Source organism: Alosa pseudoharengus, unplaced genomic scaffold (genome assembly GCF_046254945.1).
Source record: "Alosa pseudoharengus isolate Yale_2024_CS ecotype anadromous, Long Island Sound unplaced genomic scaffold, YU_APseudo_1.1 YU_APseudo_1.1_scf_3, whole genome shotgun sequence".
Lineage (NCBI taxonomy): Eukaryota > Metazoa > Chordata > Actinopteri > Clupeiformes > Clupeidae > Alosa > Alosa pseudoharengus.
The window spans coordinates 28,632,777-28,654,431 of NW_027468718.1; the positions used below are offsets into that span (position 1 = coordinate 28,632,777).

Genomic DNA, 21,655 nt, shown 5'->3' on the forward strand with positions numbered 1-21,655 from the left:
TTCTAGTGACGCACAACTCAATTTCCATGATAAGTTACCTTGGCCTTGATCTGACATAGAATATCCAGGTTGAATATGAATCATCATTTCAATAAAGGGCACGATTTTCCAGTATGAAATCCTCCCCAGAATCTTTAATTTGTTATTTCTGACATGTGCTACTCCTCTCATAATTCATCACTACCAAAAGATTAACATCCTAGAACACACGGAGGTACAAATGGGACACTATGTTCTTCAAGGCATCAGATGAGAACTCCACAACCATCAATATAACATCAACATAATAAAGGTTTGATATTGAACACAGCTCAGTGGGGTTATCATGAACAGATTACCAGCAAGAGCATCAGCTAGAGGGGCACTCTGAGGATAACTATGGGGATATGAGCCATCACAGAACTGATATGATGGCACTTCCTGGTATGTGAGATATACCGTTAGGGCAGACTGTGGGTGGGGTGGCCATGTTAGACAGACAGGCCCCGCTTGGAGAACAGAGGAGAGAACAGAGAACAGAAAAGAGAGGCTCTGCGTGGAGAACAGAGGAGAACAGAGAACAGAACAGAGAGGCCCTGCGTGGAGAACAGAGGAGAACAGAGAACAGAACAGAGAGGCCCTGCGTGGAGAACAGAGAACAGAGAACAGAACAGAGAGGCTCTGCGTGGAGAACAGTGGAGAACAAAGGAGAACAGAAAGGCCCTGCGTGGAGAACAGAGGAGAACAGAGAACAGAACAGAGAGGCCCTGCATGGAGAACACTACAGAGAGGCCCTGCATGGAGAACAGAGGAGAACAGAACAGATGACTGAAGCACCGAGGGGAGATGAGTGATGTAGGGATCCACTTGGCATTTGAGGGAAGACCAAGCAGCTGTTGGCATTCTGGCGCTCATGAGTGAAATGCAGAGTTTCGCCTCAGTCTGCACACACACACACACACATACACACACACACACACACACACAGCAGAAATAGGTCAAATGAGGCAGACAGCAGGGAGGGTTAACATCAAGGAGAAATGATCTGAGAGTAACAAAAAAGGGGATCGTGCCATAAATGCGCATTAGTGAGTATGTGTGCACCATCAAGCACCAGCACCTGCTGCTGTGTAAGAAATATACAGGAGAAAGCAGCTCAGAGGAAAAACCCCAACACATAAAGGAGAGAACTGGAGTCTACTCTGCCAGCTGACTCCGCCACACAGCCCGAGACACAGCCCAAAGAATTACCATGGCAACCTTGAGACAGACACGAGCCCGCCAGAGCTGCTCATTGGCATGGCACTCTGCCAGCGCATACATACGGAGCGAGGAGGTGCATGCAAGCGTGCAAAAATAAAGAACAACCTGTGTGCCAACGGGGCACCACTCACAAAGCAAGCAGCAAATAATCAGAGCTTAATGAGGGCAGGATGAGGGGCGGCTGATCAAGCCACAAAAGAAGAAATCATGAATCACAAAAACTACTAACAGATCCTTAGAAAAGACTGACTGACTGCAGAGGGGTGGGGAGGGGTAAGTAAAATGGAAATGTGAATTTAAGGTTTAGTATAATCCACTCAGTGTAATGTCCATGGGAGTGAAAGCGAGCTTCCCCCAGGATGCTGCCTGGAGTCTCACAGGCCTCTCACAACAAAGATACCATGACAGCACATCAAAGATGTTCTTTTTCACGAGAAATCCCATTGGGTGAGAGAATATCGTGTTGGCCCCTTTGTTTCCATCAATACCTCTATCACACACACAAACACGCACCACTGTACACACACATGCACTGCTGGACACACACACACACACACATTCACTAAAATGGTACTAAAAAAATACATTAACCTGGTGTTGAAGCAGCCATTAGGAAGGCATCAAATCACTGTACCTTTATATGTAGCACTAGCATGGAGTCTGAGCACTGCTGTGTTCTAGACAGGAGCTACAAGGACAGGACTGAGAAACACTCTAAACAAATCAACCACTACAACCTGAATCTGCCAGCCAGATCAAAACACTCTCTTACCAACACTCTTTCACTGCAGGCCAAAAGTGTACAATGACCTGACAGTCTCTCCCTCCAAATGTTCGACTGCATTTAAGTCAAGCTTTTCAGTACACACCAAGATGTGAATAGTACTCACAACTACAACGATAAAAACTACAAAGACTATATGACATAATAGTGCTTCAAATTAAGAAGCAGACTGCCTGTAGCTCAGTGGATCCTTCCCAAACAACCGCTAACTATAACAGATCAACACAGCGAAATAAAAAAAAGAATATTTAATCCACACAATAGCTTTATGTTTATTCACATTGACTGAGAATGTTTTTATTGAGACAAGATATTCATCGGAATATTCCTGTCAGAGGTAAAAATATATAGATTTTAGTGCATAGAATGAAGATTAAATGAGACAGCACTGAATATACAGTATGCGGCCTAAACAGCAGCTGTTCTACTGTATATTGTAACATAAACTGTGAATCCGCATGCCCACCATATTATCTGAGGAAGATACACTCTTCTAAACTTGCAGCACAACTGTACTCCTTATAATGTTATTAGCAGAGGAGAGGCCAGGGGCCAGCCCAGACTGCAGTGACTGGGTGTACCATGAGAAATGTTCTCAGCGCCGTCCATATTTGATGCAGCGAGTACCAACTGAATAAGCATTGCGTGTCATGTGAACTAATGTCTTGAGACTAATGCATTTCAATCTACAGCGTGAATCGGAGCATGTCTAAAATGGTTTCCTGCATACCCCACACATTCTCCATTTTCGGAGCGGGTAGGGAGAGGCAGACACTGTGTCTGATGGTGAAGCAGTCTGTCTCTGCAGAAAAGACATTTGGCAGCTGGATTTTCATAGCAGTCCTTCAAAATAACTTCCTTGATGGTCAATAGCCAACTGGTGGGACCCAGGGGTTCCAGCTCATGGTGACCGTGCTCACCCAGGGGAGCCGGGTCCTCGTTAGCATTCATCAGAGAGCAGGGCCTCATGGCCGAGTTGGCCAGCGCTGTAATTACTTTGCACCTCACATGAGTAATTATGGGCTGTGCTGAGAATCGGCGAGCTGATCACTGCACTGCCATGTTTGCCCTAAAGTGACTGGGAGGTTTGCCATGACCGGCTTTCTAGGCCATTCTGTTATGTTGTGTTTTTGTTTTTCCTCTTGAAGCATGTGAATGGGGTAACGAAGCTCTCAAGTGGTTTGAGAGCGTATTAGAGAATAGGGCAAGGGACACAGTAATCGACATGTTCGGGCATGACCATACCAGGCTAACATAAGGATCACGTGTTATCCGGCAATTATCTCCATTCAGCAAATACAGTTAATTATCACCTTATAATAACAATGTAATTAAATGCTATTAGTATTGTTACAATAATCTCTGTGTACTTCTTGCCCTGTTAGAATGCATTTCTGTCCTTGCTCTGACCCATGGGTTCCTTTCTCACGGTTGAGAATAGAGCGCAAGGACGACACACAAGCAAAACAGTGGCTCAGCTGGAACAAACCATTTGCCGGGTGAACAGTAGTGTCCTGTTGGGTAAACTGAGCGGCCTTGTGTTGTTGCTTCTCTGGAACGCACATGTCTCTGAGAGCATTAGCCTCTGACCCTCTCAGCCAAAGAGGCCTAGCAGGACTCATGCATGGCCTCAGCACCCTATGTTAAGACTAGGGTTGGGTATCGTTTGGGTTTTATCCGATACCGGTGCTAAATCGATACTTTTAAAACGGTGCCGGTGCCGAAACGGTGCCTGAACCGGTACTTTGTTTTTACAATTAAATGGTCTAAAACATGAATAGCTTTTTTTATTGATAAGACAAATTTGAACATGAAATTGAACTGTTATATTCAATTTACTATCAATATCTCATTGCTCCTACGCATAATACATTTAAATGTTAAAACAGCTTGCCATGGATGCACACACAAGTAAGCTCTGCTTTCAAGTTTACCCATAGGCGTTTTGCCATAAGGTATGTTAAAACCGCTTGCCATAAAACTGCCAGGTCATGGACAACGGCATTTGCAAGCAAGCTATTCTAACAGGGACTCTACTTTCCAGTTAATTCAGTGTGTTCCCAAATGCTTCAAGGAATTTCATGTCTTCCCCCATAACACGCAATAGTTTTGAACATGTTAGGCTACATGTCGGTGTTGAAGTGTTTAGATTCCCAGCGCTAGTAGGCATTTTAGCAGCAACTATGGCTATGCGCTAACACCAGTCAGCTGAGTTTAATTAGCGATAACGTACAGAGATGGTTCCGTAGCCTCTTTGACAGCTCAGTGACATCAGGTATGTAACCTACATATTTATGTTTTTGCCAGCTAACTTTTAACATGATCTTCATATTCATTGTGATGCTATATGGGCCTCATGCACATGAAAGATTAATATCATGCCATTATGTTGTTTAGAACACACCGTGAAATAAAGTTTTCATCTTACAACTTGCTGATAACATTTCAAATAAATGCCAGTTAGCGCATTAGCGAGGATATTGTGTAACGTATACTGTTGATGTTGTTTCATAGCCTTTTGCTTGTATGTAAGGCCCACTGCTAGATTTTGACAGGAGCTCGTGATATAAGCTACATGAGCTCACGCAAGCTGTCAAACACTGTCCACTCGCCTATGTATTGCACCCCTCTGGTTTATACATCCAGTGTTTATGTTAGCTAACTGTATCTGGATGTGCTGCTATCAGAGAAAGATGTTAGAGATGGCGCATGACATGCAGTGATGCCTCGTATAAAAAAAAAAAAAAAAACGAGATTTAAGCACTGAAATGAGGCACCGAAATCCACATTATTATTCGATGCAGTTACTACCGTTTGCGTCGGCACCGGTGCCATATTAGAACTGTGTTTCGGTGACCAACCCTAGTTAAGACAAACCGCAGCAGAAGATGGGGAGGGTAACGCATTAAACATCACTAAAGACTTATTAGGTTACATGTAAACCCAGGGGGCAGAAGCTAATTAACAGAAAATGTGAGCAACGTGGTAGAAAAGGAGAGATCCCTCCAACACATGATGGGGGATGGGGGAGCTGTAGTCTTGAGTCGTTCATTAAGGCACTGCTAAAGTGATTTTAATCTAGAGCCAGACAATGTGAAGCTTTTCATGGGATTATTGCCAAACAGCATCTACTCACTTCCTTTATGTCTGGTTACACCAGAGCATTCATGAATAATATTTCTGCATGATACTCCAGAGGTTTAGCATAAACGGTGTCAAAAAACAAAAGCGATGAGTACCGAACATGATCATGTATCTTGGGATGTAAGATTGACTCGAAATAGTAGAACGTTGTTTATGATCAGAGAGATGTGTAACAAGCTGAACCAGGCAACACATAAAAGATGGTTAAATAGATGATTCATGAAGTCTGAGAAAGAACCATCGACTGTTCTATTATTTAAGATGTTTTCATAGCAAAGGAATACATGAGGAACTAGTGGAGTATCATAAATGTGCTCAATGGATTGTAATCTAACCTGGTGTGAGGCTGTGATGCATTTGGAGGCTGAGGGGAGGGGTTGTCAGCAGGCCCTCAAGGGCAAGACTCATTCATCAATGTGCTTATGTGACATTGTTGTTGTTTCAAATGAAATCTTCTGTAAATTACTATAGACAGAGCATCAACATATGCTAAGATATTAGGATGATGCATATTTTTGTCCATCATCTGACAAAGGAAAAGCACCCAACCGCCAGTCAGAAAGACACAGGCAAACAAACAAAAACAGGAAGGTTGATGCCCCATAGTGCTATGCTCAATTTCACTTAATCTCATATCTGCATGGTTTCCCAGGGATAGTTCTTTCCTTGTGACAAATATGGACCATGTTCATCCCCCATCCCAGTCCCAGGAGACTCCCTTCCCCCTTCACTCTAAAATTGGGCTCTCCAGCTGACAGTCAACCAAACTCCAACTCCGACAAAGGAATTATCCCTCCATCAATAATCAACTCACTCAGGCTTTTGTCAAGGTATGGCCCTCCAGAGAGACATCAAATCTCACTTTGTCATGCTGGGAAGCCTTTGCCCACCACCAGAGCCAAACCGTGCACTGCCACAGAATAGAAACCTGTTCAAGCTGTTGGGGTCCCAGAGAGACATAACTGTTGTGCTATGCTCCTCACTCACCCTTTACCCTACCCAGCGCCCTATCCAGTCACACTCCTGCCACCCAGCTTGGAGGGGAGAACAGAATATTTTCCATCACGGCTGCCTCTCCCACATTGCTATTAGTCTCATCCCCATTAGGATGCTGCTTCCAGGCGTATGTGAGAGGCTAGATAGCTATTAAAATCACAAATGTCACAGATGAGTCTAGCCTACGACAGGCCAGACAACAGCTTTTTCGGCTGTGGTAGATAACGAAATGGCTGGATGGATGCTCTCATAACTCACATGAGCTAGGACTCAATGAACCAGGACTGCCAGCAAGAGAAACAAACACATTTTATTTACACAAAAACAAATGCCACATGACTAAGCACAGCTTATCACTGTGACCTCTTTTGCAACCAAAATCAGTTCAAAAACATTCCAATAGCAAGTCATTCTGGGTGTCTTTTGAGCACGTCTCTTCCAGCCCTGTAAAATACATCATCTAGAGAGGATCTTCCATATATGGTCTTCATACTATCATGCAAATAATATCAGCACTGCAGAGATCCTTTCTGTTTTACATACACTGTATATTTCCACACAGGAGGGTTGTGGGGAATCCTCCTCAATATGGTGACCTCCTCTGAAGATGAAACAATTTTATGGCCACCAGAACCAACCCATCATGCAACCTATGATCACGGAGGAGAGGGGGCAGGGTGGGCAACTGAAAAGATTGAATCTGGAGTAAACTGAGCATTCCAAATTGGTTTGTATCTGCAGGCTTTTTGCTCCTCTCTCCTGAGCAATCTGTCTGGTTTACATCCAGTTTGCAGACGTGGCCAGGGTATACGCGTCTAGAAAAGCGAGCACACCACACTGTGAATGCTGCCTTCATACAGCATTTTGGGAAAAAAACATCCTCTATTGCAAATCCAAGGTCAAAATCTAGAGCAGACTAAGCACTTCACGAAACCTGCATGTCTACATTGTATCTGAAAATATCCAACATGTACTCAGTAAAGCCCCTGTACACAAGGGATCCTCTTGTATTAGCATTTGTAAAACGGCTTGGTACATGGGTTACTGTGTGGCTGGCAGACCCTCTTATAGTACATTCCCTTATGCAGAGAGGAAAAATGTCTTCATCACAACACAATGCTACATTCTAGGCTATTTAATGGGGTTGCGTTCTATGGGGAGTGTTGTTTGCTAGCTTCACTGGTTAGATTTGGCAAGATAAAGACAGAGACATCGCCACATAAGGAGAGGGCTGTCCTTTAGCGCTGCCTTAGGCTAATTAAGCTTCAGTTCATGACCTCAGATCACAGCCTTGAGGGATAAAATTACATCTTTCTCACTGAAAAGGTCCTCAGAAGATTGCCAGCTCCACCATTCCCATTAGCTTTAAGAAACGCAGGTCAGTCACTGAGCGTCACACTGTTTAGCCATTATGTGCTTTTAAATATATAGGATATTGAATTTTAGATGCATATCAGCATATATCTAAGTTTAGAGGGCATCTGGCACAGAAACAACAAACAGAACAACAATACATACATCAACAACAACAATAACAACACCGTCTCAAATCATGACCTGAATTTGAGTATGCTGCTACCTAGAATGTGTAAACATATGGTGTGTGTTCAGCTGTAAGGTGAAGGTAAAATTGACCCAGTGGTTGGGGTTAGTCTAAAGTAAAGCAGATTATGAAGAGAATCAGCCAATCCTCTCAGTTTCTTCCTGATTGTCCTTCTCGTGACAATTGTTTGTCACGCTCATTTAAACACAACAGCACTCTCGTGACCCACTGTAGTAATAGGGGTGTAGTAATAGGGGTCTACACAGGAAGTCGTACTGTGAACTGTGGGAAAAAGTTGGGCCATGTGCAATTGGACACACGCCAAATAAAACTTGGGACAAACCCTTTTTCAATACCCACACAATTACTCGCTAAAGTATTTCTTATTTATTTGAGTTCCTCTTCTCCACTCCAATGCTCCCCTCATCTAAACATTGATTGTTTTTTTCATACCTGGCGCTCTCCTTTTCTATCCCTAAATCTAATTCTTTGTGAGAGCAAGGGCCTGTGGTGGGGGAAAAATTATAAGTAACCAACCACCAGGAAAATAACATACCATAGTTCTGCACTTCCTCTCCACCCACCTCAGAGAGACTGAGTCAAGTTTGGCACAGAATCAGCAAGAATGTCAGATTTTTTCAAAAACTACTACAGCAAAAACACAATTTCCTTAAATTGATTACAATTAGATTGTACTTTTTACTACTTATTTGGATTTTTTTTGTCTTACCGGCCACCAGTGCAATATACACATGCAAAAAGAACGTGTGATGATATGAGGAAATGAAAAATACACATGGCTATTTCCTGCACAGTTTCTCATTATTGCATTCCTTCAAATCTTGTTTGTTAGCATGTCATTAACAAGGTTGTAATAAGAAATAACTACTAGCATGAATAAAGCCACCAATACCATAACTATATGTTTTTAAGATGCTTCTTTAAGTTGCTGCTACAGCTGCTCAACTTACTTTTCCTTAATTAAATAACATAGACAAAGACTTCCAGTAATATGCAGGCTAGTTCATTGATTACACTAAAGAATGTCCACCATAATAACAAGACTATCCCCCTCTGCATCATCAATGCCATCTGCTTCTATGATTTTCAGGCATCAAATAGATTTCCTGTCTCACTGGATGTACTTTGTGAGCTTGCCAGGTGAGAGGAGGTAATGTTTCTCAAAGCACACATATTTCTTCATGAGTTTAGGAAATAACCCACAAGTCCAAAGCCATACACAAGACACATACAACAAATTCTGATCGCCTGAATATAGAGTTTGTGTCATGATGCATGAAATGACATTTGAGTATTCAAAGAGAAGACAACCCTTCAAAACACATTTGACTATATTTTCACAGCTCCAAAGGTATTTATAGCACAGAACAAAACTGCATGGTTAATGTGATCCATTTTCACACCATGAGCAACTGCCAGACCATTATGCTGTGGTAGTATTGTACCCCCCTCATACAAGGTCATACAGATAATTGTTAGTTTGTCATATTGCACAATTAAATAAGTATTATGGTATGTGGTATTCAAAATCAAATGACTGGTACCGAAACACCTAAACCTATTTCTTACTAATTCAATGCATAAGCACTAACATGAACCACATATTCCATTTCAATAGCACTTTCATGTCAAGGCCCTCACACACAGAAACCAATACATGAAATAAGCTTCAAACAGCAGAGCTCCAAACCAAGTGTATCTGGGACACATGAATTTGCACCACAGCACGTAAGAAGAAAGCTGAAACCCAGAGCGGCACTCACCGAGATTTCGAAGAGCTCCTCGGTTTCGTCCAGCATGCGGACTCTGATGGTGATGTGTCGGCCCGGGGGCATGACGGGCGGTTTGTGGCCTGGATCCAGTGTGCTGATGGCCATCGTCTCCGGCGCTCCCAGCCGCTGGCCTGCAGAGACTCGAAGCTCTGGCTCCACCATGGCGTGTCCTCAATAAGTCCTTCAGTCCTGCACACAGAGAGGACGACACATCTTACATTGGTCTCCATCTCTTGGGCTCTTTCCACGGAGGCTTTCTAATATGATGACTCGATGAAGATAGTGCTGAGAAGGGAGAGGCCGTTTGGCCAACAACAGTTTTCAGGAATTAAATGAAGGAATTAGGAGAGCTATTCATTTTCAAGGAGGCAATGGAAGAAAATGATGAAACACTAAGACAGTGAAATCATATGACTAACTGCATATTTAAAGAAAGAAATGGCTCTTTGAAGACATCAACAATGAAGTTCCATTATGAACATAGAAATAGCTCTCTCCTGACTGAGTTTGTTATGACTGCGGGGAAAAAATCTATTAGCTCTCTCCGATGCACAAATGAGGCCAGTCTAAAAAGCGGAATTTCAGCACCAGCAAACTACATCACCTTTGTGACATATTGTGGCCAGAAAATGAGTTACACCACAATCAAATAATCAGTTACTGTTTTGGCAAAGAAAGGTAAAAGCCTGAAATACCAGAGAAGTGTGAAGAACAGAGAACAATTGCACAGTAGCCATTACAACAGCAGTGAATGGGCACGTTGCCCTTCAGCAAGTGCTGCAGAGTTCAAACACACCCAGCTGACAGTGAGGGCTACCACCAGAACCACACCACTGGACTGCAATATGGTCCTTCCACTGATATTTTATCAGAGTCTCCACAAGCAAGCTGAAATTCATTTAGTCAATTGCCGATACATGTGAGAGAAGCCCACATGTTTGAGTTGTAGATCCTGGACTGAAAATAACAACTAAATCATAGTTGATGAATGTGTTGACGAGCAGCAGGATCAGTGAGGTTGGGCAATCCTTCCCACCCCCAACTCCATTCCTCCAGGCCTCCCAGAGGGTCTGGAGAGTTCCACTCTGTTTATCACACATTCCATTGGAGTGATGTAACCTGAAGACCTGAATGAAATGGGCTATTTCAATGTGGGGGCAGCATGTTTGGAAATGAGCTGTGGAAACTTCACAATTAGCTTGACCAGACCCTTAAGGGTAACAAACAAATACCCAGGGTCTTACAGTTCAATTTTAAATAAAAATGAAATCGTTACATTTCAGGTGTTTTCTGGAGAAGGTAAACGAAAATAATGTAGCTACATGTATCTACAATTCATGAAGTGATGTTACAACAATTTGAGCGGAACACTTCAGCAATATATGGCACAACAGAGAGTGGTGTTGGCCAAATTATAAATTCTCATGAGGCTGAAGGCTGAGAGTTGCAGGTAAAAATAAACTTTAGAACTTCTAAAAGTTAATTTCACAGAGGGAGAAGGTTCCTACTGTCCCTAAGGTCCATTAAAAATGGTATGTTCCAAAAACTTGTCATGTGCCTCTGATTAAACAGTGGCTCTGTTCTTGGGTCCCCATGGTCTGAGGAGACTCAATTGCACGTGAAAACTGTACATCATTACTCTGAATGAATATTCAGCACATCTTAATTACCAGCCACAGGACAACCTGACATTCTAGTACTGCAATGACTATATGGTGGAAGCAAAGCATTCATAATCAACTGCAGCTGTCCACAGCAGTCACAGAGGCTACATACGCATGTGCACACACCTTATCTGAGGAGGATATGAATGTTAGAATATTACATGAATGTAATACCACTCTCTCAAACACAATTCCCTTCATTTTAACAAGGACTCTACACAATGATCCCCAAAGACATTCAAACTAATCTGTGATCAAAGATTAGGCAGATATCAAAGCTTCCTGTATGAAATTGACCCTTGCCTGGCCTCAAGCTCATCTGTCAACAACCCTGCCAAGCCTTCCTCCCATGTGGCCATATGGCCCATGAAAAACATGGGTCTAGTGTTCATTACCTTATACACATGCAATTGTTGAATGCAAATATTTCAAAGAAAAGAGAGACTGGAAAGGCGGAGGCAAGCTGCTCAACATTAACTTTGTCAACAAGAAAGTGGAAATGGTCTGTCCATTTCATTGTCTTTGAACTTGTTTGCAGCCACATTCCCCATAAGCGTGCAAGAGGGAGTAAATAGACAGGTCCATAAGTTCGGACTGGAACAGGGAGCCCTCTGTTCAGGCAACTGTCTGTTGAATAATTAACAAATTGAAGCTGCACAGCTGCATTGTTCAACTAGCCTGGTTGAAACTGGGATTACTGAAACTGCCATATAGCCTACATATATATGATGATGTCTTCAAAGATATATATATCCTCATATAGGGCACTGATGGCATAATATGAGGGAGTGGTTCTAAAAAGAGTCTAAAAATCGCAAACAAAAACACCAAAGCAATATGTTATCTTCCAGGATGGGTTTTTCAAAGCCATATGGCAAACTGTCATATTACACTGTTGCATGCTATATGGCTTGGAGAGGGGGAGGGGAAGTCTTTGACAGGCGAGAGATCAGACGTCACCAAGACACCAACATCATTCAGTAGGATTTACTAACTCCAGCCGGTTCGACACATCTGCAAGCATCCGTCATGTTTGCCATTGCCTCAACGAAATTAAAGCTTAGGAGATAGCATTACAGCTGGACGTAACGCCAACGACCAACTCAACTCAATCACTACAAATAAACTAGTCACAAAAGCTCTTGTAACTGAAATGCAAAAAAAGCCATTCAGTGGACTGGTACCTGACTAGAAACCATGTCCTAAACCTTGTCCTAAACCATGTCCTAAAGGCTATTCAACGCCTTCAGGTTAGCGGACTAATCCTTCAAGGTATCATGAGCACAAAGGTTATTCTTCATGTGATAGGATGAGCAAAAAGCACAATTAGCCTAATTTTAATTCTCCTCCTCGAGAGTCTTCTTTTCATTTAGGTTAGCATCATATGATCTGCCATAAAGCTTGCAGCGCACGATGCCCTACCGGTTCCCCTGCATCCCTCCCGACGAATGCAGGGCATGTGTGTTTAACTTGCGTTTGCGGTGTTCAAACACATTGTAAATTCGTATGTACACCCATGTTATGCTATGGTAATTCCATCATAGATATATTCTTCTTTAGGCCTGAACATGCTGTGGTTGCTCATTCAAACTGAGATTGGAAACCTGCATAGAAAAATCACTATTCCCTCCCCAACGCTGCTTTCACTGTCGATGGTCGCGTAGTGGCATAGGCTAATAAAACGTTATAACAATTAAACCGCTTAAACCAAGACCAACAATGTCACCAATACCCCCAGGTTGTTCTCGGCTTTAAAGCTTATCTCTCTCAGAGACAGAAGTTGTGGCACTACCGTTTTCCATTCAGGAAAAGGGACGACATGTAAAGACTTACCCTGCCAGAAATTCAGCTAGATCCACGCGTAAATGTTCCGGGGATAAAAGAATAAAATACTCAACAGCAAGTTGATCAGCCTTTCTGTCTTGGCCAATTCAGATGCTTCTGGCAGCGGAGAGGACCTTCCTCTTGGTCGCCATGTCGGACGACTGTCTGTGGAAACAGGATTACATTGAAACGAGCGGCAGATCCACACTTAGCTTGTTACTCAAACAATAAAAGGACGCGCAGTGCCTCCAGCCATTGTAATTGGCATTGCAACTGCAAGAGGAATCCTCCGCGAGGAAAAATTATTTCTTAGCACCATCTTGCGGTTTTGAGAGGGAGAGCTAGCGCTCATGCTCATCTAAAGAGAGTGTCACTCCATCACAGTTGTTCAGTTATAGAGCAAAAGATTAAATTAATAATCAATCAATCAATCATATAAATCAAGTAAATGTATCTATCTATCGATCTATCTATCTATCTCTATTTATCTTATCTATTTATCTATCTATTTATCTACCTATTTATTTGCCTGTCTGTATATCAAATCAGTTAGAAAACTATTATTTCCAAGCAGGGGCTGTAGTGGAGGCTAAATGCAAGTAAACACAGTTTATCCAACTCTGAAATTTCAGATTTTTTTAAACACAGTTATTCACCACTTATTAGAGTTTATCCACCTCTCAAAAGAGTTTATTCACCAGTTGCAACTTTTTACATTAAAAAATGCACTGCATTATCCACTACACCTGTTTCCAAGGTGTGGCATACATTATTCAAATAATAAAATATTTACTTGCTTCCTTTAGAAAATCATCCTGACCATAAAATCTGTGATTGGAGTGCTCTCTGAGACACACATCCTGTTTTCTTTGTGTGGCTTAGGACCAGTTGAGATTGCCCAATACTCAATGACAGAAAGTGTGTAGGTAAGTCTAACTGTGAGGATAAACATTTATTGAAAACCTGCCCAGAGATGCTCAGAGATGGAAGCATTTCATTGTAATGTAAGAATCAATAAAAAGAGAGTATGTTAATCACATAATTAAAACTATCATCCACAGACTGCAGTACTGAGTCCCCCAACTCTGTGTAATTTAGCAAAACATCATTTAGGTTCACAAGTTTCCCAGTATGATTAATGATGCTCTCTAATGTCTGCTAAAATGGGTTTGACACAATGGTGTCATGGCAACTCCTCAGAACTCAGAACATCCAGTGCAGTTAACATGCCTGAAAGGGCAGCAGCCATTGATTGTGTTAGAGCCCATTTCCCCGCTGCCCACCTGGTGTATTCTTCAGGAACGATATCTCTGGGTGGCTGCAGGCATTAGCAGAGACGGAGGCCTTGATGATGCTCACCCACGCCTGCCTCCACGCAGCTGAGGCAGAGGCAGAGGAGGCAGATGAAAAGCCCCAGCAATGTCACGGAGGAGCCAGATTCTGGCTTTACATTCCATTGCTGTCCACCCACCACCTCACTAACTGGCAATGAATCCTCATCTGCCTTCTGCACTGTGGAGAGCCCACTCTGTCTCTTGGAAGCAATACAGAGCTCTACAACAACACACTGCAAAGGGCTGTACTCGTGCTTAAGCCTCAGAATGAATCATTTCTCTGCAGTTTGCATATCATGGCTATCATGGCCTTTTCACTTCACTACTCTGTCGAAAAAGCTGACTTTTGCAAACACTTACAGTCTATATAAGACAATTCAAACACTAAATACTGAGGCAGGGTTCAGTAGTAAAATATGTACAAATTATACATTTGTGGGGATTCTAGATTCTAACGTGCTGTAACAAATACATTCACTGTAATGTGCCACAATTAAGTTTCAAAGTATGCTGAATGTAATAAACAGTCATTTATATTATTTGATTGTTTCCTGGGTGGATCTGTAGGCATTATAGGATCTAGACCTGTTCCTGGGTGGGAATGGCATTATAGGATCTAGACCTGTTCCTGGGTGGGAATGGCATTAGGATCTAGACCTGTTCCTGGGTGGATGTGATGGCATTAGGATCTAGACCAGTTCCAGGGTGGGAATGGCATTATAGGATCTAGACCTGTTCCTGGGTGGGTGTGATGGCATTAGGATCTAGACCTGTTCCTGGTGACACATCATTTGTTTGGGGCATCACTACTTAATACAGAAGCTCAGTAGGCTTACTATAGACTTTAGGCATTAGTTATTTGCATGAGTCATCATTATATGCAAAAGTGTTGAACCGGTGGTCATATGTAATCTGTCTAATATAATTTTACCAGTTCTATTACTCTATTTTGGAAAGAACTGCTGTACTGTAAAACAATTTAGTCTTTATTTGTATGAAAATGAATTACATGGTCTGGCAAAAACCTAGCCTGGGTGCCATTCCGAACTTAGTCCCGCCCACAACATTTGAGGTCGGGAAGTTCAGTCTGGCATTGCTCCATTGTGGTGGAAGTATGCTCGCCCTAGATCGGGCGGACCAATCAAATCGGGCTTTACGATGATGGACAGGTGAGCAACAGCGCCTGGTCTATCACGTCATCTGAGCACGCTTATTAGGCTTATGTTTGAAACAAAAAACGCTGTGGCTAGAATGATACATGGCTTTTAAGACCCCATATGGAAAATGCATATTATTTAATGAGGTTTTATCACTGGAAACGATTATTTCTGAAAACTTTGGCCAAAGTTGAGATGTGGGAAAACTTTCACTTTCATCAAGGGAAAACAGCGCTGTTGCATTGCGACATGTTCCCTCGTTCGTTTGAAATCTCTGATTGACCACCTGTTCGAGGGATTTGCGACAGCCTTTCCCAGCAGTTTAACATGTTTGTAGCATATCAGTGTTATCAGAATTATTTTTAAAAATGGAGGGGATATAGGCTATCAGTTTTTTCCTAACAGCCTACCCTACTAGGCCTACGTATCTCTTAGATTTCGCTAATGAGTGTTGTAGGCTAGGAGTTATTGACGGCACTAACTTTTACAAAAGACCAGAAAACAATGTTAAGGCATTTGTGGAGAAGAAGGATGGTTCGTGTGTTTTCTTCCTACACCTCACGGTAAGCTATTTTGTTGCTCTGATTGGTTAGGTCTATCCAATTGAGTGCAGAGGCATTCCCCCCCTGTATCGGTTGAAACACGCCCCATAATTACGTCCCAATGGAGCAGAATCAGTATCAGACAGACAGACAGACAGACAGACAGACTGACTTTATTGATTCCTAGGGGAAATTCAAGAATTTAATTGAGTAGACTTGAGTATGACTAGAATTGAGTATGACTACATCAGGCTAGCAAAAACCTAAAATACAAACAGTACAATAAAGGCACACAGTAAATATGAATCTTTTCTGATCCCCTAAACAGTCTCTCACATTTAGTAATGTGTAACGTTTATATAAGATTGATTCAAGGCCAACAGAAACATTGCAGCCTTGAGCATTTTCATAAGAAAAAGGCTTACAAGGTAAGCTGTTATTTTGACAACATGATTAAGCATTTTCACTTTCTTGTTTAGAACAATGACACAGGAACTTCTCATTCTGATGGCATGGACATATTTATATTTGCTTTTGAGAAATAAACACGCCTTTGCAGGTAATCCACCGTATGGTGGATTTGCACAAATTGTTTCGAGAAATGAACTTACTGTTAATGATGATTCGAGACCACCAGACTGAGAAAAACTGTAAATATTGAGCATTTAAATAGCAGGAAAAGTGCAATGTTTTCATGCATGGACTAGCTATGGTGTCATTTTAGAGCACTGAGCTGACCCAGCGGTATTTGCAGTTAAGGTCTTGCCCATTGTGTTACATAAGCAAATTGATTTAGTCTAGTACATTAGTTTTGGTTCGAATTATGATTTTACACTTTTTCCCATCATTCAAATGAGGGCCCATCATCTCAATAAGTCTTATGTACGTCACGTCAGAATGTTAATACGTCAACAAGTATGTATTGGAAGCTATTAAATGTATTACGGTGAACCAGTTAAAAGGTAGTCACACAAACATGAACTGCTGTTGGAAGAGACAGCATGCAGGCATGTTCTCGGAGAATATCTTGTTAATGATCACTCCCAGGAGACGAACCCCTTGTTGCTGTCTTTGGGTGTGTCTATGAAACTGTTTATTGTTCTGGGTAGCTCATAGAAACTCCTTGACAGTCATTGTGATGACAGGGTGTGGGAATCCGTGGGGATATAAAACAAGATGTACCGCATAGCGCACTCAGTCCGGAGTCAGTGCGGAGGTCATAATATTATGCCACAATTCTTGGCACCCCTAGAACAGAATGTAACGTCATCTTTTCCCATTTATATTCAACTTCTTCAAGTTAATCAGAGTGTCACATTTTTAAACAGTAATCCATTACTTCCTGTTTCACTAAGGTAAAACAAACTTCTCAAAGTCATTCTTCAACATGAAGGCTACTTCTTATAATTAAGACTAACTCGATTGATTGGTTGTAGAACTGTTGTGTAAAAGCAATATGGTGTGTTGGTGGCATTGGGAAAGGATACAGTTGTGAGAATAAGTTTACACACACCATGGGGTACTTTCCATAAAGTCATCTATCAATGCAAATCAAACCAGCTATATAAAACCATGCCAAATTATATTACATTTCATGAATCTTTAAATTAACCAGCTTAGTAGCTTAAGTATATGCTGGCCATTATACTGGTCAATATTTACTTGTTTGTAACTTATCTATACTTTGAAACAGAGAGTATACACACATACATACATACATAATACAAATATAAAACATAATACATTTACAATTCAACTATTACTTAAAAGAATGGTCCTGAGAACTCAGAACACAAGGGCACACAGTCAAACATAACAAAACCTTTAGAATTGTCCCTGCAGGTTTCAATGTGTTGTTGCTGGGTCAGGACTTTACATACAATGGCAAACATGTTCTTTACGTTGGTCAGGTATAAAAGTAAGGGTTAAACCGTCAGGATGTCAGTGCATCACTCGTGAACGCTCAGTACTGGGACACAGTCACCTCCAACATCAACATGGGAAAGGTATGTAACACCAAAGGCTAACTCTTCCCTACACAACTCCGACAATCCAAATTCAGAAGTTCTTATTTTTAATCATGACTTGTTAGTTATAACTTATTGATACTGATATCAGGTTAGTTAAACTATACTTTTAAACTATACTTTACTTTAACGGCTTTCTCTCATTTATTGGGCTTATTTCATTTATTTGTAATCACTATGATTTCAGATCATCTTCTACGAGAACAAGAACTTCCAGGGTCGCTCCTATGAGTGCATGGGAGACTGCTCTGATATGCACTCTCATCTCAGCCGCTGCCAATCCTGCAGGGTGGAGAGCGGCTGCTTCATGGTCTACGACCGTCCCAACTTCATGGGTAACCAGTACTTCATGAGGAGGGGCGAGTACTCTGACTACATGAACATGTTTGGTTGGAATGACTGCATCAGGTCCTGCCGCATGATCCCCATGGTAAATAAATTCAGAATTATGAGTATTATTATCATATGACTATTAGGATAATTTTTCTAGAGAACTAAACTTTTTGTGACATCTTATGTCTACAGCACAGAGGACAGTTCAGAATGAGGATCTACGAGAGGGAGAACTTCGGTGGACAGATGATGGAGCTGATGGACGACTGTGACTCCATCATGGACCGTTACCGTATGTCTGACTGCCAGTCCTGCAATGTTATGGATGGCCACTGGCTCATGTATGAGCAGCCCCACTTCAGAGGCAGAATGATGTACATGAGGCCTGGCGAGTACAGAAGCTTCAGGGAGATGGGAATGAACAACATGAGGTTCATGAGCATGAGGCGCATCACTGATATGATGTAAATGCTTATTTTTTTCATAATATCTGGGGAACAGTGGGTATAATAATGACTCAAATAAAATCTTTTTTTTCTTTTTACAATGAGAGATGTGTGATATCTTTTTAAAGCAGTCTATATCTTTTTTGCGGTCACTCTCCCTTACATTCAAGACCTGAAACTAAAAAGTCATATATACACATTCCTCAATCTAGTGTCAATTTTGTTTTCTGGATATGTCTGCATTGACCAGTACACAGTAACAACAGAGGATAGAAACACCACCTATTGAACTGTGACAGCACTACACCTTATGAATGGCATGCGTGTTTGCTGAACAATGCAGTTTGCTGAAAGACTAGGTTATTTCCAAGGGGGTACCCCCGGGAGATTCCATAGGCTAACAAGCTACTACTAGCATTCCATTGAACCCCATTCATTTTGGCATCACTTTGACAGTGAATAACTTTACATATGAAGCGTTTAAAGACTTGTCCATTGTTTATTTCTAAAGAAACACAACAATGGATGAATGGCTCCATTACCTTGTATCTCAGGTTATGGCCCTGTAGCAGCCGTTTTTGTAAACGTTGATGTCATGACCACACAACTTTCTGGCTGTGTCTCATTGCGCCTACTTGCACACTTCAAACACTTAGTTCTAAGTATATAGTGTAGATAACGCAAAAAGTCAGTGCACTGAAAGCCGGATGACCCCCTAAAAATGGTCAAAAAGTTCAGTGTGAAACGATGGGCCCTACTCGTACTAAACGGTTGCCATCTTGACTACATAGCGGATTTGAAAAATATAATGGTTTCAAACTGATTTTTTTCAATGCCCATTAAATTAACACATCTTAACATGACAGGAAATTGTGTTGGGCCATCTCGGTCCGTGTATCATTCGTTCATTTGATATTCAATTGAGAATCAAAAACAAAAAAATTAAAAAATGACTTATTTCATTATTTGTTTATGAATGTGATACAAACAAACAAATAACACGTCGTTTTCCAGGCTTTTGATTCCATGGTCAGATCAAAAGTATAACGTTTAAAAAATGGCTTCAGGGCCGAAACTGATTTTTATATTTAGGCCTATTTGTTCCGATTTCTGTGACCTGGAAGTCTATCCAAGTCACTTTCTTGGTCTAGACCTGTCAGTGCTCAGTGTTTATTGACAATTTAGTGACTTTGTTACTAGATTTAGCGACTAATTTTGGCCATCCCTAGCAACAGAAAATATTTGTCAGGGTTGTGCAGGAGGACCCAAATGCAAGACTCCACCATGTAGAGTTACGGACAAAACAGAATTTATTCTTCACACAAACTTCACATTTAATCTTTCTTACTTACTTACGTACATACGGGCTTTGACAAGACAAACAGAGAGACGAGCCGACAGGGAACAGAGAAACAGGAGGGTAGAATACACATACCAATTAACAGAAAGACAGAGGACTGGACGAAACCAACGAGACAATAACAAGGAACAGGTGAGGAGGCAGAACTGGAGGGAAAACAAACGAGACAGGAAGCATGACCAAATAAGGAGATGGGGCGGAAACAAAGACAGGTGACAGGCAGGTAACACAAAGCACATTGGAAACAGGCAAAAACAAACACAGGACAATACACAAAATGGCCACCAGGGTGGCACAAACTCAAAGGTCCGGGCCAGATCCTGACAATATTGTCTAACAACTATAGCGAGAATTTGGGCGACTTGCGCAACGATGGCAAACTCGGTTTTGTTGAATCATCAGAAAATCATAGATTATAGAAGTAATGACTAGCCTAGGATAGGTATCAATAGTATCAGCCCATGTTAGGGAAGTAGGCCTAGATGTTAGATCTATCAGCTCAGATCATCATTTGTCGCCAACGTCACTGAAGGCTGCCTTAGCCTTCTGGTGAGATTGCCCCAAAGACAGTAGCTATGACAGGGAAACTAGGGACACGCATCGTTCAACAAGCACATTGATCAAAGGAAAGAGGGACTACAACTTCATTCACAAACAGAGCAAATAATTAGAGTAAACCAATTACGTTCACCATCTAAAAAAGACGCGCAAGTCAACACTGCTCTGAGAGCTCAAAAATCAGTCAAATCGCGAACAGGCGACAGCTCCGTTTAATTGTCAGGTGTGAAATGCATTCATATTCCACTTTTTATGTCATAGACGTTGCATGCCTATGGAAGGAAAGGCTTTGCAGTAGGATTGTCCAAGCTGTTCGACGCACCGTTGCTGCGTTCATGCCGTTTTGCGCAAGTTTAAAATGTTTAGCCGACTGCGTAATTTGCTATTTTTGTTCAGTAAGTTCTATTTTTCATGTCATGAATGTAACATGCCTATGATAAGGCTTTGCAGTTGTACAATATGGTCAATCTATTGTCTCAATTGTGTTTCATGTGACGCGCCGAAGCTAGGTCTACATTAAAATGTAATTTGCTAAATGTAATAGCGTTTTTTCTGAGACCTGACTCCTTAGAGATGTTTTTCTGAGGCCGTTTGGTTTGAAGCAGTTTTATCTGAGGATGACAGAGGTTTTTCTTACGCTGAGGCAGTTTTTTCTGAATATGACAGAGGTTTTTCTGACGCTGAGGCAGTTTTGTCTGAAGATGACAGAGGTTTTTCAGACGCTGAGGCAATTTTGTCTGAAGATGACAGATGTTTTTCTGAGTCTGACACCTGAGTCTGAGGATGTCCTAAAATGAACACCGTACCTCTGACTACTTAGTTGATCCTCAATGATGATAGACTCCTGTCTACAGTATATCTCCTTCTTGAGGCGCTTAGCCTCCTTTCTTATTAGTGTCAACCCCTCT

The 21,655-nt window shown here is 41.7% G+C and overlaps 2 protein-coding genes across 3 annotated transcripts in view; one reads left to right on the plus strand and one right to left on the minus strand.

Annotated features, from left to right (window-relative positions):
* Positions 1-13,150, minus strand: part of LOC143100567 (FERM, ARHGEF and pleckstrin domain-containing protein 1) — a 47,752-nt gene extending 34,602 nt beyond the window's left edge. Inside the window, exons 1-2 of one of the 2 annotated variants that reach the window (XM_076263863.1) lie at positions 13,065-13,150; positions 9,494-9,691 (exon numbers count right to left, since the gene is read on the minus strand). In XM_076263863.1, the coding sequence (XP_076119978.1) occupies positions 9,494-9,664 (171 nt within the window). In that variant the 5' untranslated portion in view covers positions 9,665-9,691; positions 13,065-13,150. Of the gene's footprint in view, positions 1-9,493; positions 9,692-12,999 lie in introns of both variants that reach the window. The other variant, XM_076263862.1, reaches the window with a different exon arrangement.
* Positions 13,151-17,312: 4,162 nt separating this feature from the next.
* On the plus strand, positions 17,313-18,851 carry LOC143100568 (gamma-crystallin M3-like). The gene is made up of 4 exons (XM_076263864.1): positions 17,313-17,378; positions 17,934-18,029; positions 18,238-18,480; positions 18,576-18,851. Exons 2-4 carry the CDS (start codon positions 18,021-18,023, stop codon positions 18,849-18,851), a joined length of 528 nt encoding a protein of 175 aa, XP_076119979.1. The 5' UTR covers positions 17,313-17,378; positions 17,934-18,020.
* The last annotated feature ends 2,804 nt before the right edge of the window (positions 18,852-21,655 follow it).